Source organism: Bos indicus, chromosome 17, assembly GCF_029378745.1.
Source record: "Bos indicus isolate NIAB-ARS_2022 breed Sahiwal x Tharparkar chromosome 17, NIAB-ARS_B.indTharparkar_mat_pri_1.0, whole genome shotgun sequence".
Lineage (NCBI taxonomy): Eukaryota > Metazoa > Chordata > Mammalia > Artiodactyla > Bovidae > Bos > Bos indicus.
In genome coordinates, this window is record NC_091776.1 from 58,881,300 (window position 1) to 58,908,746 (window position 27,447).

General features: G+C 41.6%; 1 protein-coding gene across 3 annotated transcripts in view; it reads left to right on the plus strand.

Moving 5' to 3' along the window:
• Positions 1-27,447, plus strand: part of MED13L (mediator complex subunit 13L) — a 283,072-nt gene that overhangs the window by 229,011 nt on the left and 26,614 nt on the right. For 2 of the 3 annotated variants that reach the window (XM_019977210.2, XM_070769611.1), the window contains 10 exons: positions 754-1,482; positions 2,276-2,501; positions 3,464-3,566; positions 3,870-3,994; positions 10,547-10,646; positions 15,387-15,607; positions 16,104-16,309; positions 20,108-21,045; positions 24,777-24,956; positions 25,560-25,783. In XM_019977210.2, coding sequence (XP_019832769.2) covers positions 754-1,482; positions 2,276-2,501; positions 3,464-3,566; positions 3,870-3,994; positions 10,547-10,646; positions 15,387-15,607; positions 16,104-16,309; positions 20,108-21,045; positions 24,777-24,956; positions 25,560-25,783 — 3,052 coding nt within the window. The remainder of the gene's footprint in view (positions 1-753; positions 1,483-2,275; positions 2,502-3,463; positions 3,567-3,869; positions 3,995-10,546; positions 10,647-15,386; positions 15,608-16,103; positions 16,310-20,107; positions 21,046-24,776; positions 24,957-25,559; positions 25,784-27,447) is intronic. The other variant, XM_019977211.2, reaches the window with a different exon arrangement.

Genomic DNA, 27,447 nt, shown 5'->3' on the forward strand with positions numbered 1-27,447 from the left:
GTTTCTCACACCCATGCCTGCCAAGAAGTGTGTTAGGTTGTGAGCAGACTTGCTGCTCCTACTTAGATGGGACAGATGCATTTGTATATGTGTGTCTTGTTTTCATATTCACTCACAACCTTTTTACTTCTGTCTCATTTTAGCACATTTCTGTAAGATCTAAAGTTGTCTTTTATCCCTTCTTTCTTGAATAATAGTAGCATATAAGGCTCTTAGTATATTTATCCTATTAAATATTCTTAAAACTGACCCTTAGTTTCACACTTTGTGGGAGAATTGCGTAGTTATCTTGTTCCTGATTTACAGCACTCTAAGCTTTTATAAACCATTCTCTGTTGGAGTTAGTTGGGTGTTGTAAAATAGAGATTGGAAGCTTTATTTTGCTGCCTTTCTTGACAAATGGTCTCGGTTTTAAACTACCATGTGAATAGATTGTCTGAGGCCCTCACCAAATTTGGAAGATTTGGGAATTTTCAAATTAGTATTTTTGTAGTGGTTAGAGGCATTTTAACGAATATTTCTTAAGGTTCAACTCTTATCTACTTGCATGCAATTGGTTCATTATTTCTTATCAGAGTGTGTTGCAGTTTTTAGTCATTATTAAAACACCTAGAGTCCATTTGGATGTATTAGTGTGTATAACATGTTCTTGAAAAGGTGTAACCTGGTCAGAGGCATCTCTTCTGTAGTATTAGAATGGTATAGTTATATTCACCTGTGTATTTACTTACTTCATTTTCATTCTCATTTCAGGCATAAACTTTTAAAACGTACAGTAGGCCCCAGTCGACCTCCCACAATATCACAACCAGGGTTCAGTGCAGGACCATCATCATCTTCATCTTTACCACCTCCTGCTTCTTCTAAGCACAAAACAACAGAAAGACAGGACAAGGGAGACAAGCTACAAAAGAGACCCTTGATACCATTTCATCACAGGCCGTCTGTGGCCGAAGAGTTATGCATGGAACAAGATCCACCGGGACAGAAGCTAGGCTTGGCAGGGATAGACTCCTCCTTAGAGGTGGCTAGCAGTAGGAAGTATGATAAGCAAATGGCCGTGCCTTCCAGAAATACAAGCAAGCAAATGAATCTGAATCCTATGGATTCACCTCACTCCCCTATTTCCCCTCTGCCGCCAACACTCAGCCCTCAGCCTCGAGGTCAGGAAGCAGAGAGTTTGGACCCACCCTCTGTCCCTGTGAATCCAGCCCTCTATGGAAATGGGCTCGAACTCCAGCAGTTGTCTGCTCTGGATGACCGGACCGTCCTCGTAGGCCAAAGAGTGCCTCTCACGGCAGAGGTCAGTGAGACCGCCTTATATTGTGGGATCAGGCCCTCGAACCCAGAGTCGTCAGATAAGTGGTGGCACAGTTACCATCTACCATCTGTTGATGATGCTGAGTTCCGGCCTCCAGAGCTCCAGGGTGAGAGGTGCGATGCCAAAACGGAGGTAACCTCAGAGAGCACTGCATTGCAAAGGTAAGGCGATCCTCCACCCCACCCCCTGACCACCCACAGAAGGCCAAGGTTCCCAGGAATCAGGGCCTTCAGATCCAAAATTGAAGAGCTCTTTCTTCACCATTCTAGACTCTGCATCTGGAAAGGGTTTAAAAGTCAAATGCTTTATCCAACGTGATATTTATCATATGTGTCATTATTTAAATGCTGGCCTGTAAAGGTTTCGTTGTAAGATTTCCTTAACTAGAATTAATTCATTTTTGGTCTGGTGTTTGTTAATCAAAGAATATAGCTTTATGGGACTTTCCATATTGCAGTCAGTGCCTTCTTTGTGTGTTGACACTTAGAAGGCTTTGCATGCTTTCATGTGTATATCATGCATCTAGTAGTAATACTTCAGAGTGTTATTGAGCAACCTGTTACTCTAAACAGTTTATACAGATTATCTCATGTCATCTTCACCACAGCCATATTGCCACCTTTAATGTCATAGCTGAGAAAGAAACTGGGGTCATGCAGTTAGTAAATGACATGGATGGAATTTGTGCCCAGACAGTCTGTCCCCAGAGCCCATCTCTGCTGTTAAGTGAAATCAGTGGAATCAGAGACAAAAGTATATGGCCGTGACAAAGGTTACTAAGATTTATTTAACTGTGAATATAGTCTCTCAGAGTCACTTGAAGGTGAATTTTTTAGTTTTGTTGTTGTTAAAGTTTAAGCTTCCAAATGCTTTTAAATCACAAATGTTGCTTAAAAAAAAAGTCTGGTCTTTTTACAATTTCTTGCTTAAATCGTTATTCATTTCCCCTTCCAGACTCTTAGCACAACCTAACAAACGGTTTAAAGTCTGGCAAGACAAGCAGCCCCAGATGCAGCCCCTCCACTTTCTTGACCCATTGCCTCTGTCACAACAACCTGGAGACAGTTTGGGAGAAGTCAACGACCCGTATACTTTCGAGGATGGCGACATAAAATACATCTTTACTGCGAACAAGAAATGCAAACAAGGGACAGAAAAAGACTCCCTGAAAAAGAATAAGGTACCGCATAAGAGAGAGAGAGGCCAGCCAGGAGTGGGTTTCAGTCTATGTCAGTACAACACGTGTGGGAAGACTTCGAGGCAGAATGTTTGAGATAGTCTTGCCTGATTGCTCTGTCCCCATATTCATGCTCTTGGTACTACTGTATCGAACAGCGTATTGTTCCTCTTTATGTCATGGCTCACCTTTGTTCAAAAGTCAGCCGAACATAAATGAAGCCTCACAGCTTCCAGGCTATAGCTTGTACAGTGCATGTTTCCTCTCATATGCTAATTCTTGTTGGCCTATGCTCCCTGCTTATTTCTTTTTAATTATTATTCCAAAATGTAAGGAAGAATATTGGTGACAGTATCTACCATTTATCAGGCGCTCACTGTTTACTGTGTTAAGCGCTTTACCTCTAATTTCTCTGAATTAATATCATCACTACTCCAAGACTGTGTCAGTATAATTTTACTGGTTTCATTATCTCAAAAATGAGTACTGGGGGTGTCTGCTGTCTTTAGCCTTAAATTTTAAAACATTCTAAAATACTGGGCCATTTAAAGAAATATTCTTAAGAACAGAGGAAATAAGAGAATGAAAGGAGACCAGTATAGTTCAAGAGAATACTTCTTACACCTATCTAGATCCAGAAAGCTTGAAGCATAATTCAGCCTTCAAAATATGTTAAAGGCAGCTTTTAACACCATGGCAGGTCTGTGATCAAACCCCACCAGTACTGTTGAGGCATAAAATCCTGATTGACTCAGATTGAGGGGCAAGTGTGGGAGTTTTTGGTTTCAGTTTAAAATCAGGGACGAGGACATATCTTTTATTTCCTTTGGTTGCATAGACCATGGTTTATCACACTTGTGCTCATAACAAGTTCCATTCTGCCCTCTAATTCTTTGTGTTCTCCCTCATATTCCACACTTTGGGTTGCTGTTCATGTGTTTTGTTTGGCTGAATTTATTACACAGTCAGAGGATGGATTTGGTACCAAGGATGTCACTACACCAGGTCATTCCACGCCGGTGCCTGAAGGGAAAAATGCCATGTCCCTTTTCAGTTCTACTAAAACAGGTGTGTACACTGATTATTTGCCTCACTTGGACTGTTGCTAAAATAAATGCGAGGAAGATGCTTCTCTATTTAACATTATGTGCTGATTGTAATAGCAGTGATTTGACCTCATCTGTAATATATTTTCATAGTTTGTTTTTCAGTTCTTTCAAAACTGATAAGTATATTTGGCACTAGTTGTATCTCGATTTGACTGACAGCGTAAGGAAGCATTTGGCAGGCAGGGCTTGCTCACTGCCCTCTCCTCACCCCTTCTCCTTTGAGGAAGCTGCTCATTCGGTGCCTTTTGCCTCCTTCCCACAGATGTCCGGCAGGACAACGCTGCTGGCAGGGCAGGCTCCAGTAGCCTCACACAGGTGACAGATTTGGCACCTTCCCTTCATGACTTAGACAACATCTTTGATAATTCTGATGACGACGAACTTGGGGTGAGTCTGCAGTAGCTACACACACAAAAAATGCACTTCAGTGGCTGGACTTAGTGTTTCAGTATTTCTTTATAGTTTGGTCTACTGAATTGGGAGCTCATATTTCAGGTTCTAAATATTCTTCAAAAATGTTTGTGTACCTTGAAAGGATTCTGAACTTGTTAGTATACTCTCTAATAATAACCCTTGGGTTTTGTTTGTTGATGGCTTTTTTCCATTAGTGTTATTACTGTTGTAAATATTAAAATCTTTCTTTTTTTTTTTTTATACTCCTCAATATGAGACTAACAGGAATGTATTATGTAGTCCCTTTAGCTTAGGTTTTAAAAATAATAGCCATGTAGTGGGGCATGAAAGTTGGCTAAAAGCTCAACATTCACAAAACGAAGATCATGGTATCTGGTCCCATCACTTAATGGGAAATGGATGGGGAAACAGTGGAAACAGTGTCAGACTTTATTTTGGGGGGCTCCAAAATCACTGCAGATGGTCACTACAGCCATGAAATTAAAAGACACTTACTCCTTGGAAGAAAAGTTATGACCAACCTAGATAGCATATTGAAAAACAGAGACATTACTTTGCCAACAAAGGTCTGCCTAGTCAAGGCTATGGTTTTTCCTGTGGTCATGTATGGATGTGAGAGTTGGATTGTGAAGAAGGCTGAGCGCTGAAGAATTGATGCTTTTGAACTGTGGTGTTGGAGAAGACTCTTAAGCGTCCCTTGGACTACAGAGATCCAACTAGTCCATTCTGAAGGAGATCAGCCCTGGGATTTCTTTGGAAGGAATGATGCTAAAGCTGAAACTCCAGTACTTTGGCCACCTCATGCAAAGAGTTGACTCATTGGAAAAGACTCTGATGCTGGGAGGGATTGGGGGCAGGAGGAGAAGGGGACGACAGAGGATGAGATGGCTGGATGGCATCACCGACTCGATGGACGTGAGTCTGAGTGAACTCCGGGAGTTGGTGATGGACAGGGAGGCCTGGCATGCTGCGATTCATGGGGTCTCAAGGAGTCGGACACGACTGAGCGACTGAACTGAGTGGGGCATACTGAACTTTTTGAATTTTACGATATTGAACTTTATGTCATAGAATAGTCAGCATTTAGAGAGATAATTACAAATATGATTTATACTTTCTAGGATTATGACATCATAGTCAGGAAATAGAATTTATACACGTAGACATTAAATAATACAAGGTATCATGTGATTGGACTTCCCTGATAGCTCAGCTGGTAAAGAATCCACCTATGATGTGGGAGACCCTGGTTTGATTCCTGGCTCAGGAAGACCCCCTGGAGAAGGGATAGGATACCCACTGTAGTATTCTTGGGCTTTCCTGGTAGCTCAGATGGTGAAGAATCCGCCTGCAGTGCAGGAGACCTAGGTTTGATCCCTGGGTTGGGAAGATCCCCTGGAGGAGGGCATGGCAACCCACTCCAGTATTCTTGCCTGCAGAGTGCCCATTGGACAGAGGAGCCTGGTGGTCTACAATCCATGGGGTTGCAAAGAGTCAGACATGACTGAGCAACTAAGCACAGCACAGCACATCATATGATTAAAGTGACAGATAAGAATTTATAATTCTCTGGAGAACAGCTGAGCTGAGTCAGGAAACGTGTGCTGTCATCATCCTAACTAAGCCTGTATCTTTGTGTAAACAGAAGTGCCCCTGTTATCTCTGGGGGACCTAGAGATGAGTAAGATAGGTCTGCTCTTCAATGAAGTCAAAGTATTAGTCCACTTTCTTTCATTTATATATTTACTTTCCCATCCATCCAGTTGACGTGATATTTGTTAATTATTTAATGATCAGTTCCTTTGTGGCAGGTTCTCTAGGTTTATAGATAAAATTAAATTACCAGTCTTAAGCTTGAGGTGCTCACAGACTTTAGGAGAAATAGCATATAAATAAAGTTTAAAATATACTTAGCCTTGTGAGTGCAGTAATTTATCTGAATCTAAAGTTGCTACCTGTTCACGTATGAAGCAACAGGCAAGCAGTGTTTAAGTAAAGGCTTGGAGGTTAAATAGGAATCAGGTTTCTAAAGCCCATTCTTACTTTAAAATAAAATATATCTGGTTAACAGACACTGTACACCAGTAGTATTCTAAGTACTTCTTTCTGACTCCATGGACTGTAACCCGTGAGGCTCCTCTGTCCGTGGGATTCTCCATGCAAGAATACTAGAGTGGGTTGCCATGCCCTCCTCCAGAGGATCTTTGTGACCAGGGATTGAACCCTCGTCTTGATCCTGCATTGGCAGGTTGGTTCTTTACCATTAGTGCCACCTGAGAAACCCAAGTACTTAGAAGATGGAATAGTCGTGACCTCAAAAAATGAAATTGACTTGGAATGTGGAAAGACTTGGTTAGTGAGAGGCAGGGGAGGGATGTGTGTTTGAGCCTGGAAGGAGTCTTGGTTCAGCAAAGAGAATGAACTAGCTGGGGCCTTGTGGGATAGTGAGCACATTGATCTGTTTCCTGAGTTGGGGGTAAAGATTGCTGGGGCTGGGGAGGTACTTGGCCACACTTCGAGCTTTGGACCTCAGACTTTACGGTAATGTGCTCTTCTGAAGGCTGCTGAGTGGGGAGCTGACCTGGTAGAAGTGGGTACTGTTTTACATCAGTCTGATACATGGAAAGCAAGAGTACTATGTGGTAACTTGTTGGATTGAAAAACGAGGACCTAAATTCAGGGAGTAGCTGCATGAAGAAAAGGACGTGGCAATGTGAAAAACACTGTTAGAAGAAATGACGCGTCCTTATTCTTTGACCCAGGCATTGGAGATCCATTTTGTTCCTAATTGTGTCTGTAAAGCCATATATTATCTAGGAGTGGTTTCATTGAGGGTTAGTTCAGATGCTTTGGTTTGGTGGTGGTGAGAAGAAAGTGTGAAAAGTAAAGGAATTAAAAAGAAGTAGAAAGAGAGATAGAAGGAAAGAAAAAACCAAGCTTTGTACAGTTGCCCAGTTTCTGTTCATAGCCAGCATCCCTAGTGAATTTCGTCTCTGCTCTGAACCATCATCCTTACTCTCTGTATAAATTATGAATTACTGACTAAATGAAGAGATGTGTACTCTGTTTTTTTGAATATATTTTAGTAGTGTTAATATACAAAGGAGAATTGGACAGTTTTTAATCTGATTTTCATTTCTCTGGAACAGTTGTTTCTACTCTGACTTCTGGCCTGACATTTAATCAAAGGAACAGTTTACCTTAGGATCATTTTGCTAATTCATCTTATTAGTAACTGGAATTGATAAACTGTTGTCTGGGTTTTCACCTCACAGACTTCAGTTTCACATTTCAACTCTATAACATTGAATGTGTGTTTAGTGGCTCAGTCATGTCCAACTCTTTGAGACCTCATGGACTGTAGCCTTCCAAGCTCCTCTGTCCATGGGGATTCTCCATTGAGTAAGTGAACATAAATAAAAGGCCTTCTATTTGTGAGATTTTTTTTTTTTTTTTTTTTGCTTTATCTTGCATTCAGTTCATTTGCATTCTTAAAGATAATTTTGCCTTTTAAGGGACTTGATTTGGGAGCTGACTGTGGCTCAGATCATGAACTCCTTATTGCCAAATTCAGACTTAAATTGAAGAAAGTAGGGAAAACCACTAGACCATTCAGGTATGACCTAAATCAAATCGCTTACAGTTATACAGTGAAAGTGAGAAATAGATTTAAGGGACCAGATCTGATAGACAGAGTGCCTGATGAACTATGACAGAGGTTTGTGACATTGTACAGGAGACAGGAATCAAGACCATCCCCAAGAAAAAGAAATGCAAAAAAGCAAAATGGCTGTCTGAGGAGGCCTTACAAATAGCTATGAAAAGAAGAGAAGCAAAAAGCAAAGGAGAAAAGGAAAGATATACCCATTTGAATGCAGAGTTCCAAAGAATAGCAAGGAGAGCTAAGAAAGCCTTCCTCAGTGATCAGTGCAAAGAAATAGAGGAAAACAATTGAATGGGAACGACTCGAGGTCTCTTCCAGAAAATTAGAGATACCAAGGGAATGTTTCATGCAAAGATGGGCTCGATAAAGGACAGAAATGGTATGGACCTAACAGAAGCACAAGATATTAAGGAAAGGCGGCAAGAATACACTGAACTGTACAAAAGAGATCTTCACAACCCAGATAATCATGATGATGTGATCACTCACCTAGAGCCAGACATCCTGGAATATGAAGTCAAGTGGGCCTTAGGAAGCATCACTACGAACAAAGCTAGTGGAGGTGATCGAATTCCAGTTGAGCTATTTCAAATCCTAAAAGATAATGCTGTGAAAGTGCTGTGCTCAATATGCCAGCACATTTGGAAAACTCAGCAGTGGCCACAGGACTGGAAAAGGTCCGTTTTTGTTCTAATCGCAAAGAAAGACGATGCCAAAGAATGCTCAAACTACTGCACAATTGCACTCATCTCACACTCTAGTAAAGTAATGCTCAAAATTCTCCAAGCCAGGCTTCAGCAATGCGTGAACCGTGAACTTCCAGACGTTCAAGCTGGTTTTAGAAAAGGCAGGGGAACCAGAGATCAAATTTCCAACATCCGCTGGATCATCAAAAAAGCAAGAGAGTTCCAGAAAGACATCTATTTTTGCTTTATTGACCATGCCAAAGCCTTTGACTGTGTGCCTCACAATAAACTGTGGAAAATTCTGAAAGAGATGGAAATACCAGACCACCTGACCTGCCCACTGAGAAATCTGTATGCAGGTCAGGAAGCAACAGTTCGAACTGGACATGGAACAACAGACTGGTTCCAAATAGGAAACAGAGTACGTCAAGGCTGTATATTGTCACCCTGCTTATTTAACTTCTGTGCAGCGTACATCATGAGAAATGCTGGACTGGATGAAGCACAAACTGGAATCAGGATTGCTGGGAGAAATATCAATAACCTCAAATACTCAGATGACACACCCTTATGGCAGAAAGTGAAGAACTAAAGAGCCTCCTGATGAAGGTGAAAGAGGAGAGTGAAAAAGTTGGCTTAAAGCTCAACATTCAGAAAACTAAGATCATGGCATCCGGTTCCCATCACTTCACGGCACGTAGACGAGAAAACAGTGGCAGACTATTTTTGGGGGCTCCAACATCACTGCAGATGATGACTGCAACCATGAAATTAAAAGATGCTTACTCCTTGGAAGGAAAGTTATGACTAAAAGTTAAATAGCATATTAAAAAGCAGAGACATTATTTTGCCAACAAAGGTCCATCTAGCTAAGGCTATGGTTTTTCCAGTAGTTATGTATGGATATGAGAGTTGGACTATAAAGAAAGCTGAGTGCCGAAGAATTGTTGCTTTTGAACTGTGGTGTTGGAGAAGACTTTTGAAAGGCCCTTGGACTGCAGAAAGATCCAACCGGTCCATCCTAAAGAAAATCAGTCCTGAGTGTTCATTGGAAGGACTGATATTGAAGCTGAAACTCCAATCCTTTGGCCACCTGATGCGAAGAGCTGACTCATTTGAAAAGACCCTGATGCTGGGAAAGATTGAGGGCAGGAGGAGAAAGGAACGACAGAGGATGAGATAGTTGGATGGCATCAGCGACTCAATGGACATGAGTTTGAGTAAACTCCAGGTATTGGTGATGGACAGGGAGGCCTGGTGTCCTGTGGTTCATGGGGTCAGAAAGAGTCGGACATGACTGAGCGACTGAACTGAACTTAGCAAATCAAGGAAAAACCTTCTTCAAATGTATTGAATATACATTTCAATAATTTTATGAGGTAAGGGGTTTTTTTCCCTGAAGGTGAATAGTAATTGTAGAAGTAGGAATGTGTGTGCTCAGTCACTAAGTTTTGTGACTGAGCACTAAGTTTTGTCACTCTTTGTGACCCCACAGAGTCTAGCCCACCAGGCTCCTCTGTTCATGGAATTTCCCAGGCAAGAATGCTGGAATGGGTTGCCATTTCCTTCTCCAGGGGAATCTTCCCAACCGAGAGGTTGAACCCGCATCTCTTGCATCTCCCACAATGGCAGGTGGATTCTTTACCTGGCAGGTGGATTCTTTACCACTTGAGCCACCTTGGAAGCCCAAGAAATAGGAATAGGAAGTATCTTTCATGTGTATGTGTGTGTGTGGTGAAAAATAAGAGTAATAGCTTGGGAGGGCTTGAGGTCATCTCTTTTAGCTGCCTGCTTCCAAACAGAAGGAAAACCAGACTGATGACCAGTTACTGCTTGGAGGCACCCGCTTGATGTGATTATTGTGTCCCTGAAACTGCTTCCCTCATGGAGAGGGAATTGGCCCAAGGTCTGGGACCTCTGCTGAGCTGGCAGTCTGCCCTCCCCTGACCCGTGACAAGAAGACCCAGTCAGTTCGTTTCTCATACTTGATAAGGTTGTCGTCATCTCTTCTGTGTCACTGTCTGCTAGTATTTCTAGACGTTCACCTGGTGAAAATTTGTAAGGAAGTGTGTTTTTAAAATATCAATAGCCATACACTCTAAGCAATAGCTAACTACCGCCCTGCTTATATACAAATGTGCTGCTCGGTTTTAATAATTACTAATCTCTTCTTAGGCTGTGTCACCTGCACTGCGCTCATCAAAAATGCCTGCAGTTGGGACAGAAGACCGACCTCTTGGGAAGGACGGAAGAGCTGCTGTTCCTTATCCACCGAGTAAGGAAAGGAGATGTAGCTTCAGCTCACTGCTCGTGATACATACATAATGTTCTCATCCTCAGTGGTGCCTCATCTGAGTCCCCTCCTTTTTTTTTCTCATTCTAACAGAATACTGAAAATAAATTAAAACTTGTATATATTGGTATTCCTAGGGTGGCAGGTAGCTAAGAGACCCATTTAAATTTAAATTCTTTTGTTTTCAAATTAACTTTCATGGTTTAAACTATGAAACACGTGTTTCGGTTTGTTTTTCTCCTGGTCCTCTCCCAGCAGGGTAGATGCTGCTCAGTGGTTTTCAGAGCAACATTCTGGCGTAAGGGCTTGTGTAGAATGTTTCCATGTTCATAAATTTAATTCATACAAGGGTAATGAATATTTGTTTTCTATGGTCCTTTTTCTGATTGATATTGAAGATTTTGTGTTTCGTTAAAGATATCAACTAGTTTTATTATGTATGCGGACAAGAAACTTCCTTTTTTTCCTAAGAAACATTATTCTACAAGAGAGAAGAAAGTCAAGGTTGCTTATATGGGTACTCTGGAACCGAAACACAATTCCATTGCAAATCATTCTTTAATACCTTCTCATTAACTTCAGCTGGTAATGAGAACAAATTGAGGGGAAAAACCACCATGTCATAGGGATGAGTCAAAAAGTTTTATGAACCTATAAATGTACTGCTGATTTACTCAAATGTAGAAGTGTGAAGTATACAGAGATTGGATTTTGACAGCTTTAGTGGATCCATAGCTTTTTAAAATATGCAAAGCTTTCTCAAGCATGACATGTATGAAAATGAATAATGATAGCCAGCCAGTTGCTGTAGTTTTTTTAATTAAACATTTTTCTTTTTTTATTACTCTGCACTGCAGAATTTTACAAACATGAAACTCACAGATTAAAAGAAACATTATTAAAGTAGATTCATCTGGAGTAAGGCAGATGAATGAATTCTTCGCTTGCATTTAACCAGTTGCTGTGCTTTTTTTGACACTCTAATATGTAATCATGTTAGATGTTAAAATGTCTGAAAACTTGTTCAAGATCATTCACTCACAAACCAACCTGCTGGTTAGTGTCATTGCCAGTAAAGAATATGGTGTGCTCTCTCTTTTTTCTCTCATTTCTGTTCCAAAAGGAATTGCTTCAATAAGAAGCTACTCAGAATTTTATGATAAAGTACAGGATATAAGAATTAATAAATTTGAAATATTGCAAAAATATTGGTATCAGGAAAACATAGATAAATAAGAGTCAGAGGACCTGATGAACATGTCAGAGTATGTGTGCATGTGTGGGGGGGACATATACATAGTATTTCCTTCAAAGATGAGACAATGAAAATAGCATGGCAAAAAGCTCTTAATTTCTACAGTAGCTTATTGTACATTGAAGTGGAAAGACATAGCACTTAATGTCTAGAATAGCAGCACCATCCAACACAAGTGCGAGGGAAGCCACAAATGAGAGCCACACAAGGTGATTTTAAATTTTCTGTTAGTTGCATTCAAGAGTAAAAAGAAGTTTTTTTTACTGTGAAGTTAATTTTAATAGTATATTTTATTTAACTCAGTGTATCCAATATGTCATTTTTATGTCATCAGCATAAAAATACTGAGATTTTTACATTCCATTTTTGTATTAACTCTGTGGAATCCAAGGTACCTTTTACACACAAGCGTATCTCAGGATGGATGGGGCCCCCTTTTGAATGCTCCATGGCCATGTGGCTAGTGGGTCCTGCCTTGCACAGCATAGGTCCATAATTACTCATTTGCATATGTAATAATGAAGAAATCAACATATAGTAACAGTGAGAGTTAATTTAGCATCAAGTCTGTGTTAAGTAAGTATTGTTACATTAATTAAAATGAAACATTACTCTTAGGTTTTATTATAAACCAGTCAGTTATGAATTATCTTGGAAAGCATGTCAGTTTGAAGTATGAGACTTTGAGGAGGCAGAATGAAAGAGTCAGACTTTTGAATTGGCTTTTTATTCCACAAGAGTGCTTACTATTTGTAAGGGACAAATACTGAGAAATTAATCTTAGTGATGATGCTTCTGTCGGAAGGCTTCGGTCTTCTGCATAAATACTTGATATACAGGGTAGGAAATGGACAGTGCCCTGACTGGTGAGTTCTTGCTGAGGTGCAGCAGGTCTTGAGGACAGGCAGGGATGAGTAAGTGGAGCTTTGTGGGCAAGACTCGTAAACTCCAGTCCGCCCTGGTAGCTGTTCTCACACTCACTCTAGTCATTTTATGGGAAGAAAATTGAACAGGCAGTTCTACTACAGGCAATATTTTTCTATTTTAGAGGACCAGAATGTTTCTGTAGGTTTCTGTTTTCTTTCTGCCTTACCTACTTTGAGTCCAGTTCCCTGTTTTTCATCTCAAAACTTTCTAGGGTCATCTCAGGAATTTCCTGTGATTGAATAGCCTTTTCCATCTTTTTCTAATCAAACCAAAATTAGCAGGGAGGACTAATTATTACTGACTCTCACTACTTTCTGAGTATTTAGATGGACCTGGCAAACTGTTCATTTCTGTGCATACCTTATCTCATTTAACGTGCACAGAAAATATGAGGGAGATACTATTCCCATTTTGTAGATGAGGAAATTAAAGCTATAGAGAGGTTATGAGCCTTCCTGATGAATAGCTCATAATGAGAATGGTGAAGACTGCTTTCTAACATAAATCTCTGGCAAATGAAAAATCATTTTATCCATACTTTTGGTCTGTGTTCTCTCTTAACCTTTGACAAAAACGATCAAGGTGGCTGAGGCTTTGAAAACTGAGATATATAACTGTTCGGTAGCATCGAAAAAATTGAGGAGCCCTAAATGGCAAATGCCTTTTTCACATTTCTCAGAGAAAATTTGAAAACAAATTGAATAAAATAATTTTGGGATAACATTTTGTACCATAGCTTGAATATTTAATAAGTTAGGAAAGGGCTGTGTTTAAGTTCATTGTCATTTTAACTCAAAGTGAATTTATATAGTCTCATTATTTTCCAAATATCTGCTTTGTTAATTAAGTTCTGTAATATAATAGGAGTTTGAAGATTTGATGAAGCAGACACATGTTTTAAAACACTCTGCTTACAAATTAATTTTATATTTACATTGAACAGTAGCTGCTCCTTGGCTTGGGAAAAGGAATAGGGACCAAAAATTAAAGGTGATGTATATATTTCAAGAATAACCTATTTTTCTGTATTATTTAGTCTTATTTTTAAAAAGTGTATTGATTTGGTTGCTGCTGCATCTGAAGACCTGTTTTTCAGCTGCAGGACTTATCAACTATATAATCTCTCCGGTGGTTCTATGATAGTTTCTGGCTTGGCTTGTATCCCTAATACTGTGAATTGTTATATGATCTTCGGGTCAAATACTATTACAGCAAGAAAGTAACTTGAAGATCATCTTGGGAGTTTTACAATAGGTTTTCTTCTTCTTTTCTCTCTTTTTAACTTTTTTGCCATAGCAGCAGCAGGTACTGTTTTGTCAAATGAAATCTTATACAGAATTCTATTATAAAAGTTAAATAGAAGTGGAGCTTCTCTAATGGAAGTAAAAGTTGAGGTCTGAAACCCTGCCTATTGGCCTTTTTCTCCCCTTGTTGGTCCCTGAGGCCAAGAGAGGGTAAATTATTCAGGATTATATAATTAACTAGGAAACATGGTAAAAATCATTTAATCCAGAGCTTCTTACCCTTCTCTGCTCCATTGGGTGGAGGCTTTCCCCTCCCTCCATAAACAAAGGGAAGAAAGCAAGCCTAATAAGAACCACACTCCTAGTCAAGCCTTTCCTTCTAGATGAAGGAGCTAGGCCCGGAGGGAGGAAGTGCCCAGGACACAGCAGCGCTGTGGTGGGACCACCTGAGTGGGGGGCCAGCCCACTGCCGCTCCTCTGTACAGCTCTGCCTCAGGCGCGAGCACAGGGCAGCTATTCTTTATTAAGTTCTGATTCAGTGCTGTAAGTCGTGTTAACATCTGTTCAGTAGTTACAGTAAATTACACTACTATAGACAGTAGTTACTGTTTAAATGTTGAAGTTGCTAGAAAGAGCAGTGTGGTTGAGAACTGGGGAGTTAGATATGTTTCCAGATCACTGGTTTAAACTTGTGCCTCCAAATATGCAAATACATTTGCTGTACGTGACACCCCCTAGTGGCCAGATTTCATAACCACAACTTGCGTTTCATTCCATACACTACTACTCTAAGAATCAGTGCCTTAAAGAGACACTGGAAATGATGGTTAACCTCAGGTATATAACAATGATTTTTTTTAAAAAGGTTGAGAATCACTGTTCTAAATATTACTTAAAAGACAATTTTTTCCCCAGTTGATTTTCAATAAATTGTCTTTTGTTCTAGGTATGATTATTAATCCTGACTATGAAGTTTCGTTTCCTTAGATTTTTCAGGGTATCAGTTGTTAGAAGGGGGGAAAAATTATGTTTATGTAGACTTTGTTCACATAATTAACGTGAAGCCAAATTATAAAGCGTCAAGAGGACAGTGGTAAAGATTCAGCAAAGGCTAATTTTCTGCTGATGGCCTTCTTAGGAACTTCCGTTATTAGTATTCTATTATGTAACAGATATGCCCATTCAGTTAACATTATTTCTGATGCCAACTAGGGGGCCTGATTATGAACTGGGATTTTTTTTTTTAAAGAAGTCAGGCCCGTTAAAAATTTTACTTATTTATTTATTTATTTTTAGCAGTTGCAGACCTGCAGAGGATGTTCCCCACCCCTCCTTCTTTGGAACAGCACCCTGCATTTTCTCCTGTGATGAATTATAAAGATGGGATCAGCTCAGAGACAGTGACAGCATTAGGCATGATGGAAAGCCCCATGGTCAGTATGGTTTCAACACAGCTCACTGAATTCAAGATGGAAGTGGAAGATGGATTAGGAAGTCCCAAGCCAGAGGAAATAAAGGTAATTGCCGGGATATTACTGTACACAGACAGGCATGCATGCTCAGACTCTTCAGTCGTGTCCAACTCTGTGCAGCCCCATAAACCACAGCCCATCAGGCTCCTCTGTCCATGAGATTCTCCAGGCAGGAATACCCAGGCATCGAACCCACATCCCTCACATCTCCTGCATTAGCAGACGGACTCTTTACCACTCACGCCACCTGGGAAGCCCATACAAAGACGGTGATTTTAAAGCACATTTTTCTACAACTTCTTTAAAATAGTACTGTCTGTATGCAATATATACATACGTTCCTAAGGGTTCTCTGGATTAGATCATGTGGTATATCACTTGGCGTATTAATTAGTGTCTTTTGATTAATTTAAATGTTGGCATTCACATTTTTCCATTGATCAGATAAGAGAAATAGTGAATTCAGTCATTTTTGTTGCTATTACGGTATGTCCTCGAGTTGTTTACCAGCTTGATCACCAGCCCCACTTTGTTGTCACAGGACTTTTCGTACGTGCACAAAGTTCCAACTTTTCAGCCTTTTGTGGGATCCTCCATGTTTGCTCCACTGAAGATGTTGCCGAGCCAATGCCTGCTACCTCTGAAGATTCCTGATGCCTGTCTGTTTCGGCCTTCATGGGCAATCCCTCCTAAAATTGAACAACTGCCCATGCCACCTGCGGCCACTTTCATTAGAGATGGCTACAAGTATGTGCTGGGATTCTGTCAAGTCGGCTGCCATATTTAATAGGATTTCTATCATTTAACCTAAGTATTTAGTTTACATGATGACAACATTTCATTTGAAACTTTATCGGCCATTCATGTTTTTGTGCATATTCTTTTGTGTTGAAAATATTATTTTCTAAACTAAATTTCATATATATGGGAAAATTGAGGTTATTTGTATAGAGAACCATGGTGTTTATGGTCATTCAGTGTCAAATCAGTGTCTGTCACAGAACCAAGCAGTAGATTGGAGTGGGTAATATTTTTAGGGTGACGGTGGTAAGTACTCCTTAATACGCACTTTGATGATTTCAGATGTGTTTACTTAAGGCACTTTAAGGTTAAGTATTCATATGCTAATTTCTGTTGCTGACCCTTTGTCATACAAGAAAGCAGCAATAGAACAGTGCCATGATACGGGGGAGGGAAAAGGAAGTATTTATCATAGCTTGTACGTAGTTCATCCTGTCATTCTGACTTCAACACTGCAGAATTAGTTTTCCCTTTGATTGATAATTTCTTAATGACATAATGTAAATGCTTTAAAGTAAAAGGCCACAAACTCAAATGTCTGTCAGGACCAAGTAAGCAGTATGTGGATGGAGTGGACTGGGCAGAGCAAAATACTAGCCACTCCTGACACCCAGTGTCACTGGGAGGGCAGTGGGGCCAGTGGGGCCAACAGTAAACTGTTTGAGAGTATGTATTGCCCCCTTTAAAGGGACTTTTATTTTTTTCTTTTTGCTATTCAACCTTAGGGAGTTGTTCAGGCAGGAATGTGAGAGATTTTAATGTACATTTCCTTTTTGAAATGTTGATAGTTGGGAATTCCCTGGCAGTCCAGTGGTTAGGAACCGGCACTTTCACTGTGAATGGCCTGGGTTCAATCCCTGGTCAGGGAACTAAAATCCTGCAAGACATGTGGCCCACCTCCCCCCGCCAAAGAAAAAGTTGTTGACAGTTAATTCAGAGTTACATTCTAAAAGCTAAGACAAATTTATGCTGTAGTCCAGTTTGTGGGCTACTTTTGTGACCTTGTATAGAAATCATCTTAATGAAATCAACTTTAATTTTATAAGCAGGCTTTATAAAGCCTATGTTTGTGTAAAGTCTGTATTGGAACGAGAAACTGTGACAGCGAAGTACTTTAAAAGAACCTTAGACTTGGAGAAGTACATGGAGTCACAGGACTTGAATTCCTGCCTTTTTTGTTTAGTCTCTGTATGACCTTAAGGGATCCTTCTATCTAGGTCTTCTCCTGTTTAAAATGGAGTTTCAGGCACAAGATTTTTGAAACGCTCTGAGAACTAATGGTTGTGGAAGCAACATGCCACCAGCAGTATGAAAGTGTGTGCCCAGAAGCACGCTGTAGGGCAGGGCCTGGCTTATTTTCGGCTGCCGTTCTCCAGTTGTGTCCCAGCTTGTTTCACCTCAGACTGGCCCGCACGGCTGCAGCAACTAGCACCCCAGGGGTTAGCGTGCTGAGCACAAGCAGCGCAGCCGCTTCAGAAGCCATTCCACCACCTAGCCTCTTATACACACAAGCTCCTCAAAACAGCAACACACAACCCTTTGCTGCATGATAGTTTCTGTAACAGATAATTTAGATAATTGTTTAGATCTATTAAATCTGTTGTCTGCCACCCCAGAGATTCTTGGTATTCGAAACTGGCGCTGTTAACAGAACCCTCTGGAATGAAATAAGCGTCCCTGCACCTTCCACTGTGGCGCCCACCACCCTCGTGTTGTAGCTGTGCGTGTGGCTCGTTGAGACCGAGACTGCATTTAAGTGCAGCACATGGGGCTGGTGGTTCCCTTACTTCCTGGACTGCACAGTTGTGGACTGTGGGAAGTCGTCCTGCTGTGGTCTCCTTCACTCTGTGTGTGTGTGGGTGTGTCATTGTGTCTGTGTGTGTGTGTGTGTATTAGTTGCCCAGTCGTGTCTCTTTGCAACCCCACGAACTGTAGCCTGCCAGGCTTCTCTGTCCATGGACTTCTCCAAGCAAGAATACTGGAGTGGGTTGCCATTCCCTTCTCCAGAGCCTCTTCCTGACCCAGGGATTGAGCCCTGGTCTCCTGCATCACAGGCGGATTCTTTACTGTTTGAGCTGCAGGGAAGTCCTCCCGCTTTATTACAGAACACACCAACACTCTCTTGATGCCTCTCATACTTGCCATGCACTGACTTTCCTTCCTCTTTTTTTTTTTTTTTCACTGTTGCATACCCAGCAACTAGCATGGGGTTGGTTGGTCCTCAGTTCATTTTTCTTGAATGGGAAAAGTCAGGTTCCTATACACAATAAACCATTTTACTGCCTCGGGAGCAATTTAATTATTTAGGTTTTCAGTTAATCGTTGTAGTTCCTTTTCTGATCTGAACTGCATAATCATTTTAGAGTTTTGTTGAACAGGAAAATTTGAAAGGAGTCCAATTAGAGTAAAGATCATTATTACACACTTACTATTTTGCTCTCTGAGATAGCAGTGATTGCTGATCAAGGTTTCTGGGTCACTCGTTATCTGCACTCAAAGACACCGCTGTGCCTCAGATTGAACATTTCTTTGCAGAGCCTGATTTGGATTTTCAGGTTGGTAGGTTAGGCATAGCTAATTAAAAATCAAAAGAAAATGATTCAAAGAGCCATTACTTTATGACATTCTTCTTTCAAATTATAAGTGAATGAATATGTACTTTATTGGAGGAACATTAGTTTAAGCACAGTATTAATAGAAGAATTTTAAGCATTTAAAAAATATTATTTCTTTTGATACCTTCCAATTGGAAAGAGTGATCCCAATCTGTTTTACGGGTACCTCTAATAATGTATATCAAGAACATTTTATTACAATAAGAACTTTTATTACAAAATCATGGACACTGTTTTGTTTTCTTTGTGGCTGTTCCAGACAGAAGTCACTGCTTATGAGAAAACAGCACAGTGTGATTGTCTCTGGGAATTCAAAATCATGGTGCTGTTTTGCATGGCGTATGGAAAATAGAAAATGAACTGCAGTTGCCTACCGCAGAAGCCTGTTAGCAGTTGGGACACTTTGATGTGGCATGTATACTTACGTGCACAGACCTAATTAAGACCAAGTCCTCTTGGCAGCATGTGTAACATTTGTATTAATTGTAATATATGACTGGCCAATGGGTTCCTCAAATAGAATTCCCTCATGGTCACTCATTACAATAAAAATGCAAGCTAGATAGGACTGCATTTTTTGGAAACTAAAAAAATGTTAAATTTTCATGTGCGTTTGATTATAACTACTATAGAATCACATGTAGATTATAGCCTCAGAGAACAAGTACACTGGCAGACTTTCAGTCTCAAAAAAGGACAAAATTGTAATTGCAAATTAGATGGGAATTTCATCTATGGTCTTCTAGCTAATTTGGCATCTGAACTCATGTGTTAAAGTTCTATTTAGTAGTTAGAGTTTTTCAGAACTACTTTGTCCAAACGCAGTATCATGTTTTCTTGTTAAAAATAGCCAAAGTTTCCTCAAAAGATGAAGAGGAGGCTTGCTGAAGTGTGGACTAAGTGGACGGGCACTGCTGTATTGAATTACTCTTCATACCTTGCTGCTTGGTTTTCCACACACTGCACTGACTCCTTTGAATCCTTAAAAAAAAAAAAGAAAAGAAAACCAAATAAACCAAGCAATAGCACGTGTAAATAAGAAATGGCCCGGCCGGGCTGGGGTGCTGAGGCGTGTGTCTGGCACCCGTGTCCTGCCCCCTGTTCTCACGAGGTGCCATCTCTCTTGCAGCAATGTGCCTAGTGTCGGGAGCCTGGCAGATCCAGATTATCTGAACACGCCACAGATGAACACGCCGGTGACGCTCAACAGCGCTGCCCCAGCCAGCAACAGTGGAGCAGGAGTTTTACCATCCCCAGCAACCCCTCGCTTCTCTGTCCCCACACCACGAACCCCCAGGACACCAAGAACTCCCAGAGGAGGGGGCACTGCCAGTGGTCAGGGCTCTGTGAAGTATGACAGCACCGACCAGGGCTCACCAGCCTCTACCCCCTCTACCACTCGGCCTCTCAATTCTGTGGAGCCTGCCACCATGCAGCCAATCCCCGAAGCCCACAGTCTCTATGTCACCCTGATTCTTTCGGATTCTGTGATGAATATCTTTAAAGACAGAAACTTTGACAGCTGTTGCATCTGTGCCTGCAACATGAACATCAAAGGGGCAGATGTCGGGCTCTACATCCCTGATTCTTCCAACGAGGACCAGTACCGCTGCACCTGTGGGTTTAGTGCGATCATGAATCGCAAACTTGGTTACAATTCAGGACTCTTCCTGGAAGATGAGTTGGATATTTTTGGGAAGAATTCTGACATTGGTCAGGCTGCTGAAAGGCGCCTAATGATGTGTCAGACCACCTTCCTTCCTCAGATGGAAGGAGCCAGAAAACCCCAGGAGCCACCAATAAGCCTTCTCCTCCTCTTGCAGAACCAACACACACAGCCTTTTGCTTCACTGAGTTTCCTAGACTACATTTCCTCCAGCAGCCGCCAGACCCTTCCCTGCGTGAGCTGGAGTTACGACCGGGTGCAGGCAGATAATAATGATTACTGGACGGAATGCTTTAATGCCTTGGAGCAGGGTCGGCAGTATGTGGATAATCCCACGGGTGGCAAAGTGGATGAAGCCCTGGTGAGAAGCGCCACTGTGCACTCCTGGCCTCACAGCAATGGTAGGTTTCCCGGAGTACAGATTTACTTTGAGAACTGTCTCGGCATGACGATAACTCCCACACTTGCCTTACTTTATGTGACAAAATTTTAAGTTTTATTTCTTAAAAAATAGACACAACTGAAGTGAGAGCTATCTTGAAATTCGAAATTTAAGGATGGGGAAATGTTTCATGTGAAACACATTTGGAGAAGAGTAATTACGTTGTGGGATAAAAGTCATCGGGATCAACGGTCCCTATCCTTTTTGACACCTGGGACCGGTTTCATGGGAGACAATTTTTCCACCGACCAGGAGGATATAAGTGATGGGGAGTGACTAAATACAGATGAAGCTTCACTCGCTTGCCCAGCTCACCTGCTGTGCAGCCCAGTTCCTAACAGGCCGCGGACTGGTACTTGTCTGTGGCCCAGGGATTGGGGAGCCCTGATCTAGATTATACAGACTGATAATCTGCACACCCTTCTGGGTCAAGTTTCCATGATACTTCTTCCAGGAAGCCTTCTGTCCATTTACAGAGTACTTTCTCTTTCCTCTGATTTTCCAGTATTTTATGTCTCTGGTAACAGTAATCACGTTTTACTTTATGTTGGGGCTCCTGGGGATGTCACTGTCTTAAAAACTCCAGGTGATAAACGTTTTTGGAGTTTGGCTCTAAGAGTGCTGAGCACCTGACTGTTCCTTTTCTTTATTCACTCTCTATCTGTGCTGTGATGTGTCCTGGGGGAGAAAGTGGTGAATGAAAGAGACAAGGTACCTGCCCTCAGGGACTTTCTAATCTATTTTGGAAAATGACATGAATCACACAACTAACAAATAAGCATATAACTGCAAACCATTATAAGTGATGAAAGCATGGGGTGTCAGAGGACACTTCTTGAAGAAGCAGTGATATTTGAGATTGCAACGCTGGGTACAGGTTAACTGAGGGCAGGAGTGGCGAGTGTGGAGGGCCACAGTTAAGTAGGGTGCGGGGCCTTCAGACGAGCCCAGAGGCCAGCAGGGCTAGATTATCAAGAGCCTTTGGGAACACGCTGGGCCCTGGGTCTTCAGTTTTAACAAGTCCTTGATGGGTTATGAAGAGACACTGCCATCAGATTTGTGTACTCAGAAACAGTGGACTCTGACTGGAATGCGGACTGAGGATTAGAAAACGGCAAGAGGGGGTTGAAGGACACTGAGAAGTTCCTGCCGCAGATGAAGAACCAGTAGCTTGGCTTAGTGTCCCAGCACAGGAGATGGACAAGAAGTGGGAACAGTCAGGGGCCGTTTGGGAGGTATTATGGCAGGACTTGGTAATGCGTTGGGTTTTGGGGATCAGAGAGAGAGAGAGAGATTAAGGAAAACACCCAGGTTTGTGACTTGTACACCTGGACAGATGGTGGCATGTTGGTCAAAAATGAGTGTTCTGGGGAAAGACTGGGTCTAAAGGTCATAATTGAGTTTGGGAAGTAAGTTTTAAAGATCTCCTTTGAGATGTCCAGGTGGACACTTGGGACTTGATGGCGTGGAGCTCAGGGGAAGGGGAGTGGACGGCACAGGGATGGTAGCCCAGGTCAGGGCGTGGTGAAGGAGGAGGCCTCACTGAGGAGGAAGCAGGTGTGGAGCCAGAGGAGGGCCTGACTTAGAGCTTTACTGCATTCTGCTGTGTAACCAAGCTCCACAAAGAGAGTGGTCAGCAGGCATTCAGTAAGTCAGGCTTTTAAGATAAGTATTAAACAGGTCTTTTGACCACAGTGAGAGCTGTTTGTGGGAGCAGAGGCCAAGCTGGAGGGATTCTATGAATGGAAGAAACATGGACCCTACTTTTGGAATCATCCTCAGTCTTGCAGAGGAGAAGGTTATATAAGCAAGGAGACTTCTGGGAGGTAGAGACGCCTGAGAAAATATTTCAAGGGTTATACTCATTTTTATAACTCCTTAAGGTTTAAGTACAATGCCTTATACTTGGCAAGCCTTGGATTAATGGCTGCTGCATGAATTTATGAATTAGTCTTTGCCCTAAAGAATTATGGGTGATTATCTTACGTGGTTTCTTTTATTAGATAGTGGCCTTCAGATAGAAAAGCAGTCTGGGTGGGTGGATGAGTAGTGTCATCTTTGGATATGAAGAATAGCATGTTTTATTGCAGATGAGATGTGGGTTCTAAATTCAGATGCTGAAAGTACCAGACAGATTGTGTAAACAAATTATGTGGAGAGCCAGCTTTGCAAAACAGCAGTGTCCTTCCACAATATCCTATTTTGCATGCATAGGAATAGAGTTCACAAAGAATTGCCTCTGCTTTTATTTTTCTTTAACCTGTAACTCTCTTAGTCTGTCATTTTCCTACATTGGATAGAACCATGAGTACAAGAAGTACTTTACTTTTTTCTTTACTGTAAGAAGAAAAGAAGCACAGGCTTGAAGATAAAGGAGGTTAATTCTGCTTCAGTCTCAGGCAGGCAGCAGAGCAGGGGTGTCAAAAACTGCCTGAAAGAGGCAGCTCCTCGACTCTAGATGGTGGTCCTCTAGCAGTGCGGTGGTCTCAGCCCCAGGGTTGTCAGATCGTTTTCCAGTTTTTCAAGAGAAGCTGGAAATCCAGATTTGTATATGAAATTTCCTGAGAAGTCCGCTTCAGATTGAGAAATGAAAACAAAACCTCTGTGCCCTGGGTTTGCAGCCTGTGTTTGATTTGAGGGCGCACCTGAGAATGTCTCCAGACTCTTCACACCGTGTGTCCCGGGCTCGGTTGGTAAATAGGTCACAGGTTTCCGTCTGTGCCGCCGTCCTCGCCAGCCGGGGAAGTGAGAGCAAGGAAAGGTCTCGAGGCCCCCGCTCTGCAGGCGCATAGCTGACCACCTCCAACTTCAGTGCTTCTTCCTTCAGATCTTTTAGGGAATTTGGTGAGCAGTATGGACCCTCTCCCCCCTGGGAAAAAAATACACCTGTGTTCACGCATGCACGTGCAGTTTGGGGAGAGTTTCAGAGGTTTTCATGTTCGAGGTTAAGGAGTCCTCCTGCTAGCAGGAAGAATGTGTGTTCTGAAACCGTGACTCTCTAGCTGTTCTAAGCTTCTTTTTAAATTCCTTTTCCCACTCATCATATAATCAGATAAACATTGATACTTGTAAACAAAAGTAATTAACTGGACTTCCCTGGTGATCTAGTGATTAAGAATCCACCTACCAGTGCAGGGACTCGGGTTTGACCCTAGTCCAGGAAGATCCTACCTGCCATGGGGCCACTAGGCCGGTGCGCCACAGCTGCTGAGCCTGTACTCGGAGCCTGCACGCCGCCACAGGAGAAGCCACTGCAGTGAGAAGCCCCCACTGCAACTGGAGAGCAGCCTCCTGTTCACTGCAACCAGAAGCCTGCACACAGCGACAGAGACCCAGCATAGCCATACAGAAATAGATAATTTTTTGAAAAGTAATTAAGAAACTAAAAGTAATTATGAAGCAATCATTAAGAAATTTTTGCAGCTCTCTTTTCTTGTGAATACCCTTGGAAACAGGTCTGTATGGTTTTAAAAAGTCAGACTTATTTACCTTTCCACTTTTAGGCAGTTCTATAGTTAGCCTTGATTATATAGAATAACTTTATTTCCCCTTTTATTATTTCCAATAATAATAAAATTTATTACTAAGTATTTTAGAGTCTCTACTGCTAGTGACGTCTCTGTCAGGGCCTGTTGCTGAGGCTGCGCCAGCCCGCCTTGACGGGTCCTGTTCTGTCGTTTTCCTTTGCAGTGCTAGACATCAGCATGCTGTCCTCCCAGGACGTGGTCCGTACGCTGCTGTCCCTGCAGCCCTTTCTCCAGGACGCCATCCAGAAGAAGCGCACGGGCAGGACCTGGGAGAACATCCAGCACGTGCAGGGACCACTCACCTGGCAGCAGTTCCACAAGATGGCAGGACGGGGAACCTACGGTAGACCTTTCTCCCTGTTGACGTTCTTTCGGATTTTTTTCTTCTGTGAAAAGAGCAGCTTTAGTTACTGTCAAGTCTTCCTTTGCTGACAAAATAGAATCTTTTCCCTCCTGACTACTACAGTTATAATCTCCTTGTTTTCCAATAGTCAGTTTCGGAGATAACTTATTTCTTAATGTCTTTGGCATAATCAAGGTCAATGGGGCAAACAATGCCTAACTAGACTATTTGTTAGAATCTCGTCTTCCCAGTGCTCACTGCCGTTTCATCTGGGTGAACCTCTGAACTAGTTCTGACAGCTTCTTTGTAGTCAGGACCAGAGTGCCTGTCTTAGAGGCAGGTAGATCGTTTTGTTCAGAGAACTAACACTAACCTGCTCTGCTCTGCACTCACTGAACCTTTATAAGCATGTTCGGACTCATTTAATTAAAGTTCTTCATCAGGGGCCATTTAATTAGAGGATTTGAAGACTAAGAGTATCATGTCAGCCTACAATAAAATGTCCGATGCCAGAATTAAGACAAATCGCTAGAGAATGCGCAGTGGTGGAGGTAGCGGGAAACGGACTCGCAAGAGCTTTCCTAAGCTGCAGTCTTGTTTTAGGTTCTGAAGAGTCTCCTGAGCCGCTGCCCATCCCCACCCTGCTGGTAGGCTACGACAAGGACTTCCTCACCATCTCGCCGTTCTCCTTGCCGTTTTGGGAGAGGCTGCTGTTGGACCCATACGGGGGCCACCGTGATGTTGCCTATATTGTGGTGTGTCCAGAAAACGAGGCCTTGCTCGAAGGAGCCAAAACTTTCTTCAGGGACTTGAGCGCTGTATATGAGGTGAGAGAGACACGAGAGGTGAAAGTCGTCTGTATGATGCAGGGCCTCGGACTGTTTCTAGTTGTGGCTAAATTTTAAAGGATAAATAGCTTCAAAATAGATCTCCAGGAAAATTTGCACATAGTTGGAGGACGAAGAAAAGGATAAGTTGGCAAGTTTTTCAGGAAGTACATTGTTTTCCCATCATAGCTTTATATTTTATTAGATTGAAAAGATTTTCCTCTACCAGTCTTACTAGCTGTTTTTTCCCCCCGTTTATGTGCTTGAGTTTAAAAGGACTACTCACCGGGGGTTAGTGGTTGTTCAGAAGAAGAACTTCACAAAAAGAAAATACATCTACTCTTGGGGGTGGGGGGAGTTCCTGAAAACAGTATAAAAGTGTTTAGCTGGAAAATTCCTGAATCACATAGAAGTTTAGTGACTCATGTCCCTGTTATGTTTTATTTAAACATCTTAAACTCAGTTTTGGTACAGATTAATAATGTAATAACCCTAGTAATGTTAGATAATTTTGTATATTTAGTGTATAAAGTCCTGTTACTTTTGAAAAATTAGAATCATACCTGTCTTTAAAGAGTTAGTGTGTATTTCTTCTGCTAAAGTACATATACACTAAAGTTTCTGTACCTTATCCTCCTAATTAATCTTCATATTTGATGAGAGTAAATGAAATTAATGTTTATAAAGTGTTTGGAGCTGTGACATAATATAAGCATTACCAAAATGTTTATTAAATAAGATGCCAAGTTGAATTTCAAAAGTATTCCATAACAGAAATTGACCATCTATAAATGTATGAGTACACATGAAATAGTAAATTTACATGTTGCTTCAGAGAAAAGAGAAGGCGCTTATGTCTGAAATAATGGCATCAATTAAGCCACCAAAGGAAATCCTTGGAAACAGTAATTTCTAAACTGTGCCTGGGCCATGATGCATAATAATACTGAATCACAATTACCCTAATGCAGAAAACTTGTCTAAGCAATTTTAAAGCCCAGTCATTCTTTTAAATGAAGCTCTCAGCGTAAGTTACAGAACATAAAAGGATTACCCGATCACTTCAGAATTGCTCTTTTGGCAGTAATGTATACCTGCTTCAGAGGAGTGTACACTAGAGGATTTTTTAGGGGTTTGGTAAGCCTTCTGTTCATCAGCTCTAATATGGGCTAGTTATATGGGCTCTCCTGCCAGTGAGCATGTAGTTAAGTAGCTTACTTTTTGCAGACATATTGTATTCATTCTTTACCATAAGCACCCCTTTAATGTTCTGGAGGTTAATAATAGGATCTCATTGTGCTAAAACAACTATTTACTTTTAAAAAGTAGTCAGCATGTCCACTGCTTTAGTGGCCTCTGCTCTTGGGGATCTCCAAATGTAGCAGTGTAGCAGATGGCCCATAAAATGTTAGTGTTATCCTATGGGAGAACATCCAGAGTAGGGATTACTTAAGAGATTTCAGTGGACATATGTCTCCGTCAGCCTTCGTAGGCAGGAATCCGGCTCTTTATTTGACCATTAGCAGTCAGGTAGCGCTCAGCAGTGTTCCCTTGCTGGGGAGGAGGTGCTTGGGGTGAACAAGCATTTATTTTTTTCTTCAGAAAGAACATTTTTCCTTAGAGAGGCTGGTCCAGGGTTTGGAAAGACAGGAGAGCAGATTCAA